The sequence below is a fragment of the Channa argus genome, chromosome 7 (genome assembly GCF_033026475.1).
Source record: "Channa argus isolate prfri chromosome 7, Channa argus male v1.0, whole genome shotgun sequence".
NCBI classification, from domain to species: Eukaryota; Metazoa; Chordata; class Actinopteri; order Anabantiformes; family Channidae; genus Channa; species Channa argus.
Window position 1 is genome coordinate 2,268,522 of NC_090203.1, and position 17,083 is coordinate 2,285,604.

A 17,083-nucleotide genomic window follows, 5' to 3' on the forward strand; every position below is an offset into this window, starting at 1 on the left:
GGGGTGTAGGAAGGCGTCCCATCAAGAGCCTTTTTGACACTTTGTTGAAGACTCCAACAGACTTTATTCAGCTATGAGTGTTACATTTAAACTTTTGTACTCATATCCCAAAATTAGTTGGAGCTCCTTCACATTTTGTTTTCACACACCAGTTGAAGTGAAACACAGTTCATATTTTACTTAATCAGTGGTGGTTCTGAAGACAAATGTCCAACACAGCAAAAGTTTATAAATTACCTTTATGGCATTGCTATTCTGTGGGTTGTTAATAGTATATTTCACACATATCCAGTGTAAATTATTGGTTTCAAACCCACGTTTTCCATCAGACACAACAGTGCCACTAGGACCCCAAGTACCTTGCCGCCAACTGCTCCCAGTACCACTTCTTGCTCAGAGGGGACAGCAGTGGTAAGTTTTCACCAACTATCGTGAACCTGTTAGCCATAGGTTATGGCACCCTGGGCGGAGAGGACTACTGGCTGGTGAACAGGTGAGACATGTTCACTGGCTGCACTCAATGACAAACGGGATGTAAAACAAGGAAGTCAGTGTCTTTGAAAGACACAGTTTCACCAAGCAAAGACCAACTGACGCTTACATCATTCTTTTGTAAGAAACTTACAAAATTCTGTTGTAAGTTTGTTGTAAGTTGAAACCTACAGCAAACTTACAACAGAATTTTGTAAGTTTGTGTATTTTCCTGAGCATAGTTGTCGTTTCCCAATCACCCACCTCTCGTTAACAATAAACTTGAATAGCAAAGTTAGTTTTATCTGCATGCAACAATAAAGGAGGAGCCGCATTTCTCATCACTTTTAAACTGTTTCTGCCAAAAGACTGTTCACTGATTAATTGCAGCTCTTTTTTTTACTTAATAAGTTAATAAGTTATTTTCTCTACAAAAGAATTTCTACTTCAGACGTGACATACGCTTGTATTACACATGGACCTGCTCTTCTAAAACATAACTAGCTAACATTTACTAATTCCCAATTGAACCTAACTTAGCTCTGCTAGCTTAGCAGTGATCCGTTAGCAATGGCTAACAATGGCTAACAACACAGCATATCCCGTGGTAGCTGTCCTTCAGCAGTTCTCGTGCAGCCGGGAAGCCAGTCCTGCTGGGTGACTGTTTGTAAGAGATCTAATACTAAACAGAGTTTTACCAATAATTCATGTTTCAAATCAATATTCCACACTCAGCGACTGAGAAACTCTGGTCATTGGCAGCTCTATAGTCAGAGTCGTGAAGTTAAAGACTCCAGCAGCCGTAGTCAAATGTTCTTCTTCCGTTGAATCATATTTGAAACTCATGGGTAAAGATAAATGTAAATACAGTAAGATTATTATTCACACAGGAGTTAATGACGCCCGATTACGTAATTCGGTGGTCACTAAATATAACGTTGAATCGGTGTGTAACTTTGCCAACACAATGTCGTAGTTTTCTCTAGACCCCTGCCAAATCAGACCAGTGATGAGATGTACAGCCGCATGTCTACAGACCTAGTCCTACATGTTTCTCTGCAGTGTCCGTACCACCCTCACCCCCCACAACTCCCAAATAGCTTTTAGAGACTGTTCCATGACTGACTAAATTACATAAATCAAAAACGACCACAAGGATAGTTAATCATGATAACCTAAAAAAAATGAAGACTACTCCTCCTCCAGTCCCTTATTCAGTTGTTGATGGAATTTTGGGATTTTCTCTCTGATTTAGTGCTTAGTACAGATAAACATGATGTGTCATGAGTAGCCACCTTACCTTTACTCCTGCACAAGTTGATTATCCTGTTAATAATTTTGCAGCCTCACTACGCTTTTCAGTCAGGATTTAGAGTTCATCATAATACAGAAACAGCACTGGTAAAAGTCACCAACGATCTCGTGGCATCGGCTAATGGACTCGTCTCTATAATTGTTCTGTTAAATCTTAGTGCTGAATTCAATACCACTGATCACAACATTTTATTAGAGACAGGAACATGAAATTGGGATTAAAGGAACTGCACTAGGTTGGTTTAAATCTTATCTATCTGATAGAGTTCAATTTGTTCTAATATGCCGAGTACCAGGGTCTACTTGTGTCTGAATACTACCAGGAGAAGCTCAGCAACACCATGGACACAAGAAAGCTGTTCTCCACTTTCAATTCACTCATCTACCCACCTCCACCTCCGCCATGTCTCTAACTACCAACGACTTTGCCAGCTTCTTTACTAACAAGGTGGCATTCGTCAGCTCACCCTGCTAATTTTTCCAACATTGCATCACTGTCCTCATTTTCAATTTTGGCTGAGGACGAGGGATCCACCCTTCTCCTCTCTAACCATCCGACCTCCTTCTCCGTGAATCTGATCCCTTCCACTCTCCTCTCAAGCAGTTGCACCCACACTAATGCAAGCTATTATACAAATCATTAACACATCTCTCACAACAGGGACTTTTCTGACCTCATTACAGGAGGCCCAGATTACCCCAATGCTCAAGAAGCCTTTCTCTTGATCCCTCCGTTGTAGAGAATTACGGACCTGTCGCTATTCCTCCATTTCTGGCCAAGACAATGGAACGAGCAGTCTTCAATATACTCTCAGACTTCCTTTCCAAGAATAACTGTCAACTGATCTGACTTCAAGAGTGGTGACTCCACAGAAACGGCACTCCTGACTGTCATGGAATCTCTTCAAGCTGCAAAAGCCACAGGTCAGTCTTCTGTCTTAATCCTACTCGATCTGTCTGCAGCCTTTGCCACTAAACTGTCAGATCCTCTCTTCCACACTCTCTGAGTTCGGCATCTCTGGATCAGATCTAGCCTGGCTTCGGTCTTACTTATCACAATGAATCTTCAAGGTATCCTGGCAGTGGCATGTTTCTCACGCTCATAGCCTCTCTACTGGTGTGCCACAGGGTTCAGTTCTTGGTTCTCTTCTTTTTTCCGTCTATACTACATCCCTGGGTTCTATCATTCGCTCACATTGTCTTTCCTATCACTGCTATGCTCTTCCTGTCTTTCCACCGGACGACTCCATGGTCTAATCACGCATTTCTGCCTGTCTTTCAGACATCTGTGCTTGGATGAGAGAGAGACACATCTTCAGCTCAACCTCTCCGAGACCGAAGGTCTTGTCTTCGACGGAACACAGCATCAGCATCAACACTGGATCTATAGAGGTTGTCCCCACTAAGTCGGCTAAAAATCCCGGGGTCATCATTGACGACCATGTGAGCTTTGAGGACCACATCTCCTCTGTCTCTAGAACATGCAGATTTGGCCTCTACAAAATCAGAAAGATCAGACCCTACCTCACGGAAATACAACCCAACTCCTTGTGCCTGCGTTGGTCATATGTCGTCTTCATTACTGCCACGCTCTGTTAATGGGGTTACTGGTCTGCAGAATCAAACACTTGCAAATGATCCAAAATGTGGAAGACTCATGTGACACCACTCTTCAGATCCCTACACTGGCTTCCTGTAGCTGTTCGCATCAGGTTCAAAGCTTTTTTCTCTTTTCTACAGGGTGATCACCTCAACAGCTGCTGCTTACCTCAACTCCCTCATTCAGGTCTACAGTCCCTCCCGTCCACTGCGGTCTGCCAACACCAAGCAAAAACTCTTCAGCTCAGTGATCTCACGATGTTGGAACGGACTACCAAACTCTGCACGCTCAGCAAACTCACTCCCAATATTCAAAAAACTGCTGAAAACAGAACTCTTCCGCATCTTCCTATGCACTTGAATCTATTTTTTAACTTCCTTTCTGCTCTTTCTTGCACTTACATGAAATGTAAACACTTTTTTTGATAGGACTTTGCTTTGATGTTTTCTCTTTGACTTAGATTTTTGCTGCCTTGTATCTCACTTGTAAGTTGCTTTGGATAAAAGCGTCTGCTAAATGACTAAATGTAAAGTCTTCAGATACACACAGGGGAGAGGACAGGGACAGACAAGGGGGCACTGGGAGTCAGAGTCAGTGAAGACACTGCCTCATGTCAGTTTCTCAGTTCCAGATCAACATAACACTGTTTTATGCAACATAAATAATCAGCACATGGAAACCCACTGGTGCATTTTTGAATCCTCTGACTGCTCATCAATCTTTGCTTGTTATCTTTGGTTAAAGAACAAGGACACTACTATTTGTGGCTGTGGTGTAGGAGGCGTCCCATCAAGAGCCTTTTTGACACTTTGTCAAATCAAAGATGCCAACAGACTTTATTCAGCTGAGTGTTACATTTAAACTTTTGTACTCATATCCCAAAATTAGTTGGAGCTCCTTCACATTTTGTCTTCACACAAAAGTTCAAACGAAACACAGTTCATATTTTATTAATTCAGTGGTGGTTCTGAGGACAAATGTCCCACAGAGCAAGATTTTATAAACTACCTTTATGGCATTGCTATTCTGTGGGTTGTTAATAGTATATTTCACACAAATCCTGTGTAAAATATTGGTTTCAAACCCACATTTTCCATCAGACACAACAGTGCCACTAGGACCCCAAGTACCTTGCCACCAACTGCTCCCAGCCTCTTCTCCCAGTGGTACGAGGAGGCTCTCTCCACCATCGGACTCATTTCAGAGGCGATTGATACCACAAAGCCCACATTTGCTTTCTACAGGAGTGGTAAGTTGTCACTGACTATCCTGATCATTTCCATGTGCACGATAGCTGTCTTTTAAAAAAAATATTATTTAGACCTGTGTCTTCTCAGGAGTTTACAATGAGCCAACCTGCTCCCAGGCTGTGAACTATGTGGTTTATGGCACCCTGGGTGGAGACGATTACTGGCTGGTAAGGAACAGGTGAGACATGTTCACAGTCTTCATCAAATCCATTAGCACATACATTGCTTACATGTATGCTCCTCATAAATTTGGCTGCAGTGAAGTACAAACAGGATGTGAAACAAGGAAGTCAGTGTCTTTGAAATACACAATTTCATCAAGCAAAGACCAACTGAGGCTTACAACATTCTGTTGTAAACAACTTTCAACAGAGTGTTGTAAGTTTGCGTATTTTCCTGAAATGAGCTCAGTCGTCGTTTCACAATCACCCACCTCTCACTAAACAAGAAAATTAAATAGCAAAAAGTTTTATTTGCATGCAAAAATAAATCAATTATGATCACTTATCAGATATCGCAACTTCTCAATACTCGATTGTTTCAGCATAATCTTTTTCCTCCAAGTGTTTGTTGCAGCTTTATATTGGCATGTTGGGTCAATTACATAAAAAAACATTTTTGTTTCTGTTATTTTAGAGCCGATTCAAGTAAACCAATTTAAAATTGTTGATGTAGAAAAGGTTTTGTATATATTTGCATCACAACACATAAACCTTTACTGAGAACTTGTTCTGTGTCCAGTCAAGAACAACCAGTGTGGTATTGCTCCTTATGGCTGCTATTTCCTCATCTGACTACAGAGGAAACTTAAATGAATCTCTAAAGTCTAAAGACTATAAAGCTGTATAAAGAAAACCCAACAATTCTCCCTGGAGCAAGCCCTAGGCAACAATGGAGAAGAAAAACTCCCTTAAATGGAAGAAACCTCCAGCAGAACCAGGCTTACGGTGTGCGGCCATCTGCCTTGACCGGTTGGGGTGAGTGGAAAGTGAAGAGAGAAAAGAAAAAGAGCAACAACAAGACAGCGGGCAGGTTGGTAGGACCAGTAGCTGCATACTGGAACACTCTTTAGGGAGTTACTGGGGCACCCTGAAAGTAGGGAATTACAGTAGTCCAACCTAGAAGTAAGAAATGCATGAACTAGTTTTCCGGCATCACTTTGAGACAGGATGCTCTTAATTTTGGAAATGTTCCGTAGGTGGAAGAAGGCTGTTGTGAGGTAAAGGACAGATCGTGGTCAAAAATAACTCCAATGTTCCTTGCAGTAGTACTGGAGGCCAGACTTATGCCATCTAGTGTAACAATATGGTTGAACAGCGTATTTCTGAGATTTCTGGGCTCAAATACTGTGACTTTGTTTTGTCTGAGTTTAGAAGTAAGACATTGTGGGACATACAGGCCTTTATGTCCTGGCATCTTTGAAGCTTGATTAACTGATTTTTTCATCTGGTTCCATAGATAAATATAGCTGGGTATCATCAGCATAACAGTGGAAATTTATGGAGTGTTTTCTAATAATGTTCCCTAAAGGAGAGATGTATAAAGTAAAAAGTATTGGTCCTAACACAGAGCCTTGTAGAACTCCATAGCTAATCTTTGTGTGCATGGAGGATTCATCATTAACATGAACAAATAAAATCTATCAGATAGATATGATTTAAACCAACCTAGTGCAGTTCCTTTAATCCCAATTTCATGTTCCAGTCTCTGTAATAAAATGTTGTGATCAATGGTATTGAATGCAGCACTAAAATCTAACAGAAGGACTGAGACTAGTCCATTATCTCAAGCCAAGAGAAGATCGTTGGTGGCTTTTACCAGAGCTGTTTCTATACTATGATGAACTCTAAATCCTGACTGAAAGTCTTCATACTAATTATTCCTTTACAGGTGGTCACATAACTGCTTTGTAGGTAATATTTAAGGATTTTAGAAAATAAGTGGGGGATTGAATATTGGTCTGTAATTGGCTGAAACATTTGGTTCAAGACAGGGTTTTTAAAGTAGTGGTTTAATTACAGCTACCTTACATACCTCAGTGAGATCTATCGGTAAAAAGCAGTCTAAGAGGGATTGGGGCCTTATTGATGATTCTAGCAATGTTGTACATGAAGATCTATCTGTAATATTTGGGGGAGGAGGATCTGGTGAATTATTTCTCTAATAGCTACAATTTTATTCATAATGAAAGTTAAGTTAAGAGTTAAGCTCTTAGTCAGCCTGGCTACAGTGCTGAACAGAAACCGGGGGTTGTTCTTGTTTTCTTCTCTTAATGATCAATAATATGCTGTTGTGGCATCACCTTTGTAACTTTCGTTTTGGCTGTTTTAAATTGCGTGTTTCCTCGTCTGGTTTACTGCCTTCTTTTTCAGAGGGGCAACACTATCGAGTTTTGTAGGTAGTGAGGCTGCAACGAGATAATCTACTTGTGCAGGAGTAACATTAAGGTGGATACTTTAATCATTGCTTCACCATGTGTCAATACAATGGAAAGAATCCTTTCTTTAAATTGGTTTGCAGCTTTTTCACATAAGCATCAGCTGTAGTGGAATTGTTTTCTAAACTCAAATGTTATTAGAAAATGCTCAGACAGAAGTGAGTTGTGAGGAAATACTGTTAAATTATCTGCTTCAATTCCATATGTAAGGACAAGGTCTAAGCTGTGACTAAAACAGTGAGTGGGTTTATTTACATTTTGGGAAAAAACTATTGAATCTAATAATGAATTAAACGCAGTGCTCAGGCAGTTACTGTCAGCATCTACATGAATGTTAAAGTCATCTACTATAATGACTTTATCTGTACTAAGCACTAAATCAGAGAGAAAATCAGAAAATTCAGTCAACAACCCTGAATGAGGGACTGGAGGACGGTACACGATAACAAATAATAGTGTTTTTTGAGTTTTCTAGTTTGGCCGTGAAGGGCTCAGTGTAAGGCTCTCAAATGAGTTATAACTATGTTTGGGTCTAGGATTCATGACAACTCAGGAAACCACTGTTTTTCTGTAAAGAACCACGATCCTTCAAGGAGAACGTACTGTGGACAGATGAAAAAAAAGCAGAGTTTTTGGTAAAGGACATCATGGCACTGTTTACAAAAAAGAAATTAGACCCTCCAAGTAAAGAACACAGTTCCTACAGTCAAACATGTTGGAGGTTCAAAGATGTTTTGGGGTTGATTTGCTGCTTCTGGCACTGGATGCCTTGACTGTGTGAACGGTATTGCGAAAGGTATTGTAAAAGAAGAGTGGCCCAAATTCCAGTAGAGAGGTTTAAGAAACTCATTCATGGTTACAGGAGGCAACTGATTTCAGTTATTTTTTCCAAAGTGGGTGCTACCATATTCTAAGTGTGCCAGTCACTTTATCTTGTGCATTTGTTTCAGTTCTGTGTAGAATTGTGTCAGCTTTGACTTTTTTCAGTTTCTTTGTGTGAACACCAAAACATTTGCAGTTGGAACGTTTTTCTGAGAGAAGGGTTGCATTTTCTCAACACGACTGTATATTTGAAACTTATAATTCATAGTATTTTTTCCTGTCCTATGCACATGCTAACGCCCATAGATAAGTGACATTGTTTTATACAAGAAGAAAAGCATTATTATTTTTTTACACTTTCTATTCACCTTCTCATCAAACATTTGGCTATTTGACTAAATATGTGGAAAACCATGCATTGTTCAAAATATTACCATTACCATTAAAATATTACATTTTAATGGTTTTGGGGGCCTAACATGATGCCATATTCTTCTCTCAAAAACTCTCAAAACTGAACCAAAGAATCATTGCTCAATTTTCTATGAGAGTTTTCATGAATTTGCTGTAACTTCCGTGTGCAGGTGGTTTCAGAGCAACCACCTCTGAAGAAAAAGAATTGTGACACATGATGTGAAATTTCTCTATATAAATAACCAGCAGCAATAAGAAAACAGGAGGGAACAGGTTGAAGAGAGAAGCAGCGATGAGTCCGACTTTTCAAGGTGAGCGAAAGTCTTGAACTTTTCATCCAGGTCCTCTTTAACGTGACAGGATTAATTAAGATTTGGCTTTTTTTGGTCTTTTGGCTGCAGGCTAAATTTGTTAGGATTCTCTAGCCCTAATGTGTATATATATATATATATATATATATATATATATATATATATATATATATATATATATAAAATCATTCTTGCAGTTCCGTAAGTTGACGCTCATGGAGCGTCCAATCCTGACGCCAATGTGCAGCTGCAGCGTCAATGCCGGATGCAGTTGTTCCCAGGGCATCAAATAGTGGCCCTCCTGGAGCATCCAATTCCTGTGGCAGCAATACGATATGCTAACAAAGCGGCACAATTTGAAATGTTAGGAACTCTTGTTTCTCTCGTACATGTTACATTTTCTAAATCAAGGTGTAAGAGTAAGTCCAGGTTGTTGGGAACAAACGAGGTATTGTTTATGTGCTACTGTATTTAGATTTTAACCTTTCTTCTTGGTTTAGTCTTCTTTACAAACTATTTGACATTAAATGCAACCTCTGACACTAACAAACTTTTTTTTAAAAACATTGGTCTCTTTTGGAGGATGAACCTCTGGAAGGCGGATCGTTCCCTTAGGCTGTTAGGCAGGGTCCTTCTCACTAAAGGTCAGATGATATCCTGTCTTCTCATATTGTCCATGTCTCTGCGTCCACAGGCCTGATGTTCTGGAGCTTGCTGCTCGTTTCCCTGTGGGACGGGGCATCAGCCACGTTTGACAGCAGTTTGAACCTTCACTGGCAGATGTGGAAGAAGACACACAACAAAATGTACCAGAATGAGGTAAATGATTTATTTAAAGGTGGAAATTACATATACTGTAGGTTCTGTCATTGAGAACATGTTTTTTTTCCTTCATCTGAAATTATTAACTAGTGTTTGTAGGAGGAAAATCCATATGTAAGATTTAGCGTTTCTTTATACGGTGTTTGACCTCACGCCCTTTTTCTCTCTGTCTGTGTTAAGGTGGAGGATGCACACCGCAGGGAATTGTGGGAGAAGAATCTAAAGTTTATTTCCATGCACAACTTGGAAGCTTCTATGGGGATTCACACCTATGAACTGGGCATGAACCAAATGGGAGACTTGGTGAGGCACTCAATTTGTGATTTATGATTATTATTTAATGCTTGACGGGAGCAGGACTCAGATACTGTAGATGCATGGATACAACCTGACTTATCTGAACCCTGAAGTTCAGCAGCTCAAATAATATTTCCATCACAAAATTGTCTCGGTTTTATCGCTTCAGACTGATTTTCACACTAAAGTCTGTGTAAAGAATATTCACCTACTGCAATGAACTTCTTATCTTGGTGCTTTTAGCTGATTTTGAGTTTGTGGGTTTGCCCTGGGTACCGCCTCTCAGGTTAATCACTGTTCAGAAAACTACTTGTACTTCCTCCGCAGGTTTTGTAAGATATCAGTCAACTTTTTTAGGTAGTTTATGTGCACTTGAAATACTGTGCAGGTACAACATTTGTATAGAAGAAGACGCATTGATTTAACAGGAGATTGAATTGATTCTACAGTTTGTTTCAATCTGCATCAAAATAGAGAATAGTGTGAAGTGAGATTTGCTTCATGTAATGACTTTTTTTTATTCAAAGTAAAACATTAAAGCACCAACCAGTGGGCTTGAGACTAAAAATAACAGGCTTGGCCTTTGGATTTGTTATTTTTCATTTTTTAAGGCTCCAAAACCATTTAGTTTCAGCCGCCACCAATAAAAGGTATTAATTTATTCAGCTTCTAACACTGATGTCATTAAGTTCAGCGTTAGTCACGTGAGGAAAACTTGAAATAATGCAAAAACTAAATTCCACTAAGTTTGTTTTAACCTCACATAGAATGAGCACTTTGTCTTTCTAGCCTTTGGCTCTTCAACTGGCCCAACTTCACTTTGCTTGGGAAACTAGCTTGAGTTTCTTGGCTTCGGCCTTTGAGATTTTACTGGAGTAATGAGATGATTTCCGCTCTGAGCTTGTTCACCGATCAAGCTCCCTACAATTTGTTGTCCACATATATGGTCATTAGCCTACGTTATGTCCTGGGTCTGACTTAATGAATGACCATAGTACTCAGACTGGTTACTGGAATATTAACTAAGTGCTGTTTTGGCTTGTGTCCTTTAACCTATGTTGCTTCAAAATCTACCAGGCTTTGTTGGGCAATATTCAAATTAAATTTTGGTCCACTCTTGGAGGGCAGAAAGCTAATACTTTAACTAAAACATATTCATCTGCTTGACCTAATTGATATTTCTCAGTGTAGGAGTCTTATCTCAGGCAATAAAATGACTGCTCATAAAAGTTTGATATGAAAGTTCTCAATTTACGAGCTAAACAAGCTAAATATTATAATATTCACAAATACTAATTTTAAATGTATATTTAACTAAATGTTTAAAACAAAATCTTTAAAAAAAAACCTCCTTTCTGCTCTTTCTTGCACTGGCATCTCATGAAATGTAGACACTTTTCTGATAGGACTTTGCTTTGATGTTTTCTCCTTGACTTAGATTTTTGCTGCCTTGTATCTCACCTTTAAGTCGCTTTGGATAAAAGCGTCTGACAAATGACTAAATGTAAATGTAAAAATTCAAAACCTGCTAAGTGGATATGGGACCAAGCTTGGTGCTGCTCATTTACTTTTTTGTGGTGTGATTGCGCACAGACTCAAGAGGAGATCCTGAAGACTTATGCCACACTCCGTCCTCCAACTGACGTCCACAGGACGCCATTTACCAGGAAATCAGGTGTAGCTGCACCAGATGCCATGGACTGGAGAGACTTGGGCTGTGTCACCAGCGTCAAGGATCAGGTAAAAACCAAACTATGTAATTCTGTTTTCATTGTCTTGTGATGCAGTCAACAATGTCATCAACCTGTTATTTCCCACATTCCTGCAGTTCCTTTTTATTCAGAACGGTTGGTGTTCACAAAGAGAGTTGTCACATAAACACCAGTTTTGCAAATCATTGCCACAATCTGTTGTTGGTGAAGACTGCCTGTTACACATCAGCACCAAAACGTCCCACTTACCGTTTAAAAACTGTCACTTGCAATTTTTATTACTCAAGTATCTGAGCTTTATTATGTAAAAATTATAAAACTTTCTAAATCTCTGGTGACCCTGAACTCATGAGATAAACTGAAAGGACAAAAAGAATATAACTTTGTAAATCCAGTATTGTTCCTGGATTTAAAAACTTTTGTGCATTTTTGGCTTCTTGGATTTAATATTTTAAAACTTATATAAACAGTTGGAAACAATATTGATAATTTCCTATTAATATATGCACACAATTTGACAGTTTTTATATGTACAGACATTGCATTAGTTGCACTCAGGCTCTATTGTACTTACATGTTTTAAATGTTTTTATAATTTTGTCTTGAGGCTTTTATATTTTCCAGTTTTTCCAGTGTTTGCATCCTTGACCTGAAGATATGTTATTTAAATGTATCAGGAGCTTTTACCAACATTTAACATAGTTTTAAAAAGCAACATTATTATTATTTTTTTTAATTATTATTATGTTCTGTAAAATGTCTTTAAAATATTGAGTTATACATTTTTTTCTTTACAAATGCAGAACAGAGAGAGAGATTTGTAATATGTTGTTGTGAAAAGTAATAATATTGAGTTTCACTGCAAAGAAGTTAAAAATATCATCATATTCACAAATTACTTGCTGTGTTTTGAGGGGGTAAAACTGGTGGTGGCCAGATGAGTATCATTCAACCAGAGACACTCAGATATTGATTTTGGAATTCCTTCTGTTCTCTGCAACATGTTAAATATAATTGACAAACAAGAACATTTGCTAAAGAGTCAGTGTAGTTCTTTAACCTCTTCCAATCTGCTGGACCCTCCACCTGCTCCATCTTTACAAACTCATGCTGTTCTGCCAAATTTGGAAATGTGCATGAAGTGATGCACAAGACATTTTTTGTAATGCTGAAGCTGCAGGAACAAAACTGGTGATGTCGTACATTGTATATGTAGTGTTGATAAGTTGTGCAGAACCGTGTTTGATCTCACTTTATAGCCACTAGCATTGTGTTCATGACATTACAGTAACTAGAGTCTTTTAAATCCAGGGTTACTGTGGCTCCTGCTGGGCCTTTAGTGCTGTAGGGGCCCTGGAGGGCCAGTTGGCAATTACGACAGGACAGCTAGTGGACCTCAGCCCCCAAAACCTGGTGGACTGCAGTGGCAAATATGGTAACCACGGCTGCGAAGGAGGCTATATGAGCAGTGCTTTCCAGTACATCATCGACAACCAGGGCATCGAATCTGAAGCTTCATACCCCTACATAGGTCTGGTGAGTAACTGGTTACAACCTGCTTGTCAAAAATACAAAAATCATTAAACTTGGACTATAGGGAGTCTGTGTCATGTCAGAAACATTTGGAAACAAAGTTCGGATTATCTCCATCTGAGGTGATTTGTAAATAAAGGAGGTAGTACTAGAGAATTCACCAAGAGTGAGTGGTGTTGATGGAGTCCATTTCCTGCGACTGCCACAAAACCAGGCAACTGGTAGCTGGTTCCACAGGAGAGGAGCTTGATAGGTAAAGGCTCTGCCTTCTGCTTCTGGGAACCATAAGAAGGCCTGCATTCTGAAATCAAAGTGGTCTACTGGGATGATATGGTGCTATGAGGTCTTTTAGATATGATGGAGCCTGACCAGTAAAGGGCGACTTCACCAATTTCCAACTTGCTTTCTATGGCTTTACTTTAGGGTGTAAATATACATTAATGTCTTTAAACTTCCCTCTGACTTCTCTATATTAAAATATTTCTCTGTTTCTATCTGAAAAATTCCTCCACATGACATCAGCTGGAGTAGTTTTTCATCATTAGGAGTTTAGATGACGACATAATCTGAACTGTAGGTTCCTCCAAGTGATCTGAAAGCATTTTGCAGCTAGAAATTGAAAGAATTTCTTAAATATAGTCAGAGAGAAGTTAAATGTCATTTATGTACATGTCCTACCCAAACTAGAACCAAAAAAACAAGTTCAAAATCAGTGAAAGCGTCATGGAATGCTTCTTAAAAAGGAGAGACATGTAGAAACTATTGGTCCTAGAACAGAAAGTTTTGTGTGCGTGGAAGTTTCATCATTAACATGAAAAAAATTGAATCTATCTGATAAATAAGAGTTAAACCAACCTAGTGCAGTTCCTTCACCACAATGACATGTTCCAGGATCTGTCATAAAATGCGGCCAATGATGTCAAATGCAGCACTGATATCTATCAGGATGAGTATGGAGAAAAGTCTTTTCACTGGTGCTGTTTCTGGAATCCAAATCCTGACTGGAGATCTTCAGAGCTATTGCTTTGCAGGTGGTCACATAATTGCTTTGCAACTACTTTTAAGAATTTCAGAAATAAAGGGGACATTGGAGATTGGTCTGTAATTGGCTAAAACACGAGTCAAGCAAAGTTTTTATTTGTTTTTTCATTATGGCTTTACCATTTGATTTCTTTTATTTTTCTACTTACAACAATAAAAGAATTGGACAGACATGTCTGTCCTGCAGGCTTCATCTGGTTCACTCTTGCTCGTGTTCTTGTGGAGGAGGAGGGCAGTTGTGAGCAGATCCAATGGCTCCAGCCTCACAGATGTGAAAGATCTAATTCGACTGAAAAAAGAATAGAAACTACCAGTGGTTTGAAATTTTGTTTTAATGAGCACAATAACTTTGCTGAAGATGAAGATGGGAGAATTGTGACATGGCTTAGTCAGTCCTTGGGTTTTTAACTTTGGTCCAAACTGAAATACTGTATCCCATATACTAGTGGATGAATTGCTGAAAAAATGTAAACATACTTGTGGTCTCCAGAGAATATATCCTGCTAAGGTTTATAATTTTATGTACAATATCTCAATATGCATTAAATGAAATGGCGTAAAATTGGCTACAGACATTCATGGTTCTAAGATGATCAATGCTGTATGTAGTGGCCTTTAAGATTTGAGAATAAAACTTGTGACGGAAGTTTTGCCAACTGACAGACAGAAAAGTGAAAGGGCAGAGCTTTCCCCTCCCTCATCAACACCACTGTGGTTTCCTTGAGTAAGGCCGTACTGGGCAGCTTTCAGGGGATTAAAGCTAAAAAGTTCTGGAATTCAAAACTATTAAATGAAAGAGTAATATTTGTAAATTCTATGTACTGCCATAGCATCTTCTGGTACTAAGGAATATTTTACACACATCTTGTTTGAAGCATTTTAACTGCAGTCTTTCCTTTAATTCAGGAACAACGGTGCCACTACCACCCTGACTACAGTGCTGCTAATTGCTCCCAGTACCAGTATCTGCCTCAAGGGGATGAGGACATTCTGAAGGAGGCAATTGCAACCATTGGACCCATTTCGGTAGCGATTGATGCCTCAAAACCAACGTTTGCTTTCTACAGGAGTGGTATGTAACACATCATCAGCTTCTAAGATATGAAATACCAAACTGTTCAAAATAAACTAAAGACTTCAGATGAACAAATTGTTAAAATATATAAATTTAGCAACAATCTGTGAGATATTTACGGAAATGTTTCAAGCTCAAATATTCATTAGTTCATTAAGATAACACAGCTTATAGGATTTTATTTTTTGATTAGATTATCAATGATTTAAACAGAATTAGTCAGTCAGTCATTATCTACATTAATTGCTAAGACAATTACAGCATTTATTAATAGACACAGTAGATCTGGTAGCTGTTGCGTAAGAGGGGGAGGAAATATTGGCTATAAAGGTGAGATGATTAAATGTGACAAAGAAGCTGCATAATGAAAAACCACATGTTGTTAAACGTTTAGCAAAAATGAAATTGTGAAATCAGTCATTTAAAATATAGATAAATATAGAAATAGAAAAATTTTCTTAACTATATAACTTTGAAGAAAAACGGTGAAAAAATATTTTTAGAGACAAAATATTGGAATGAAATACAAAAATTATACACAATGTTTTAAAGTAGTTTAAAACAATTTTAGGTTTTATAGATTCAATTATTTTACAAATTATGATGTAAATATACATTACTACATTATCAAATGATCAATTTAGTTATTTATTGTTTAATTATTATTATTATTTTTTTTTTCGTCCTTTCGGTTTATCCCATGAGTTCAGGTTTGCCACAGCAGATCATATTGATTTTTTTTTCAGTTTTTTTCTGTTTAATATAATTATGCATTTAATATTGAACAATTTAGATATTCAAACTAAGATGATAGACTATGCATCTGAAATGTTTTCTAATAATAATAATAATAATAAAAATATAATAATAACTGAATATGACCAGATCTATTTAAAATAATTTGAACCCAATTCATTTCAGGAGTGTATGACGACCCGACCTGCAGCGAGCTTATAAACCATGCTGTTCTTGCTGTGGGCTACGGTGCTGAGTTCACACAGGACTACTGGCTGGTGAAGAACAGGTGAGGCATTTGGACTTTATCAGAACAGCTGTTTGATCCAGTGAACCAGCTGAAGCTGGGCTGGAACTTTATCAGATAAACAACTACATCTTTATTACTACACGATGATTTTGTTTCTTTAATGGCACAGTCTTCCATTGTCCATGGCCTCTCCTTTCTATGGAAACACAGAAAATCAGATATTGTGAATATTCTGTATCATATTAACTAATTGTGTTGTTTTCCTTTTTTCCACCTCGTTTCTCCAGCTGGGGAACTTATTTTGGAGAAGATGGCTACATCCGGATGTCGCGCAACAAGGGCAACCAGTGTGGTATTGCTCTGTATGCTTGTTTTCCCCTCATCTAGCTACAGAGGACATTAATATGATATAATCTTTTCTTTTCTTTAAACTTTTAATTCATAGTATTAACTTCAAACCTACATTTGGCAAATTTTAAAGACAGGTTTAACGCAAGTGGTGTCTTTTAAAAATTGTTAATTTGAGTGGTAACTTTCTCTTCACTTCTTTCACTGTACGTTTGTGTTTGACTTTATGTGTGTTTGAACTTTTAATAAAGACAAACATCTGTACCAAGAGCAACATTCTGTTGTAAGTTTGCTATTTCTTTGACATCAGAACAGTTGGAGGCCTCTCACTAAACACTAAAGTTAAATGGCAAAAAGTTAGTTTTATTTGCGTGTGACAATAAAGGAGGAGCCACATTTCTCATCACTTATCAGATGAAGAAGATCACAACTTCTCAATACTCGACTGTTTCAGCAGAATCTTTTTCATCTGCAAGTGTTTGGTGCAGCTGTATAAAAGCTGTGGCATCAGCATAGAATAAAGAAGGGAGAAAGATCTGTCCACTAGCATCTAATTGGTAAATGATCTGCACTTTGCTACCCTATTGGTACCCAAAGTGTTAAATTCAAGGACACTTTAACGTGACAGGAAGAGCTGGGAATTGAACTAAC

General features: G+C 38.3%; 1 protein-coding gene across 1 annotated transcript; it reads left to right on the forward strand.

The window, feature by feature from the left end:
- Positions 1-8,509: 8,509 nt before the first annotated feature.
- LOC137130656 (cathepsin S-like) lies at positions 8,510-16,708 on the forward strand. The gene is made up of 8 exons (XM_067511067.1): positions 8,510-8,619; positions 9,314-9,438; positions 9,622-9,744; positions 11,332-11,478; positions 12,762-12,986; positions 14,931-15,096; positions 16,021-16,123; positions 16,372-16,708. Exons 1-8 carry the CDS (start codon positions 8,601-8,603, stop codon positions 16,469-16,471), a joined length of 1,008 nt encoding a protein of 335 aa, XP_067367168.1. The 5' UTR covers positions 8,510-8,600; the 3' UTR covers positions 16,472-16,708.
- Positions 16,709-17,083: the final 375 nt, after the last annotated feature.

What these genes read in the sequence shown, in the direction of transcription:
- LOC137130656 (XM_067511067.1), top strand. An exon ending in GTTTGCTTTCTACAGGAGTG is followed by an intron (nt 15,097 to 16,020) that starts GTATGTAACACA and finishes AATTCATTTCAG; the next exon opens with GAGTGTATGACGACCCGACC. An exon ending in TACTGGCTGGTGAAGAACAG is followed by an intron (nt 16,124 to 16,371) that starts GTGAGGCATTTG and finishes TCGTTTCTCCAG; the next exon opens with CTGGGGAACTTATTTTGGAG.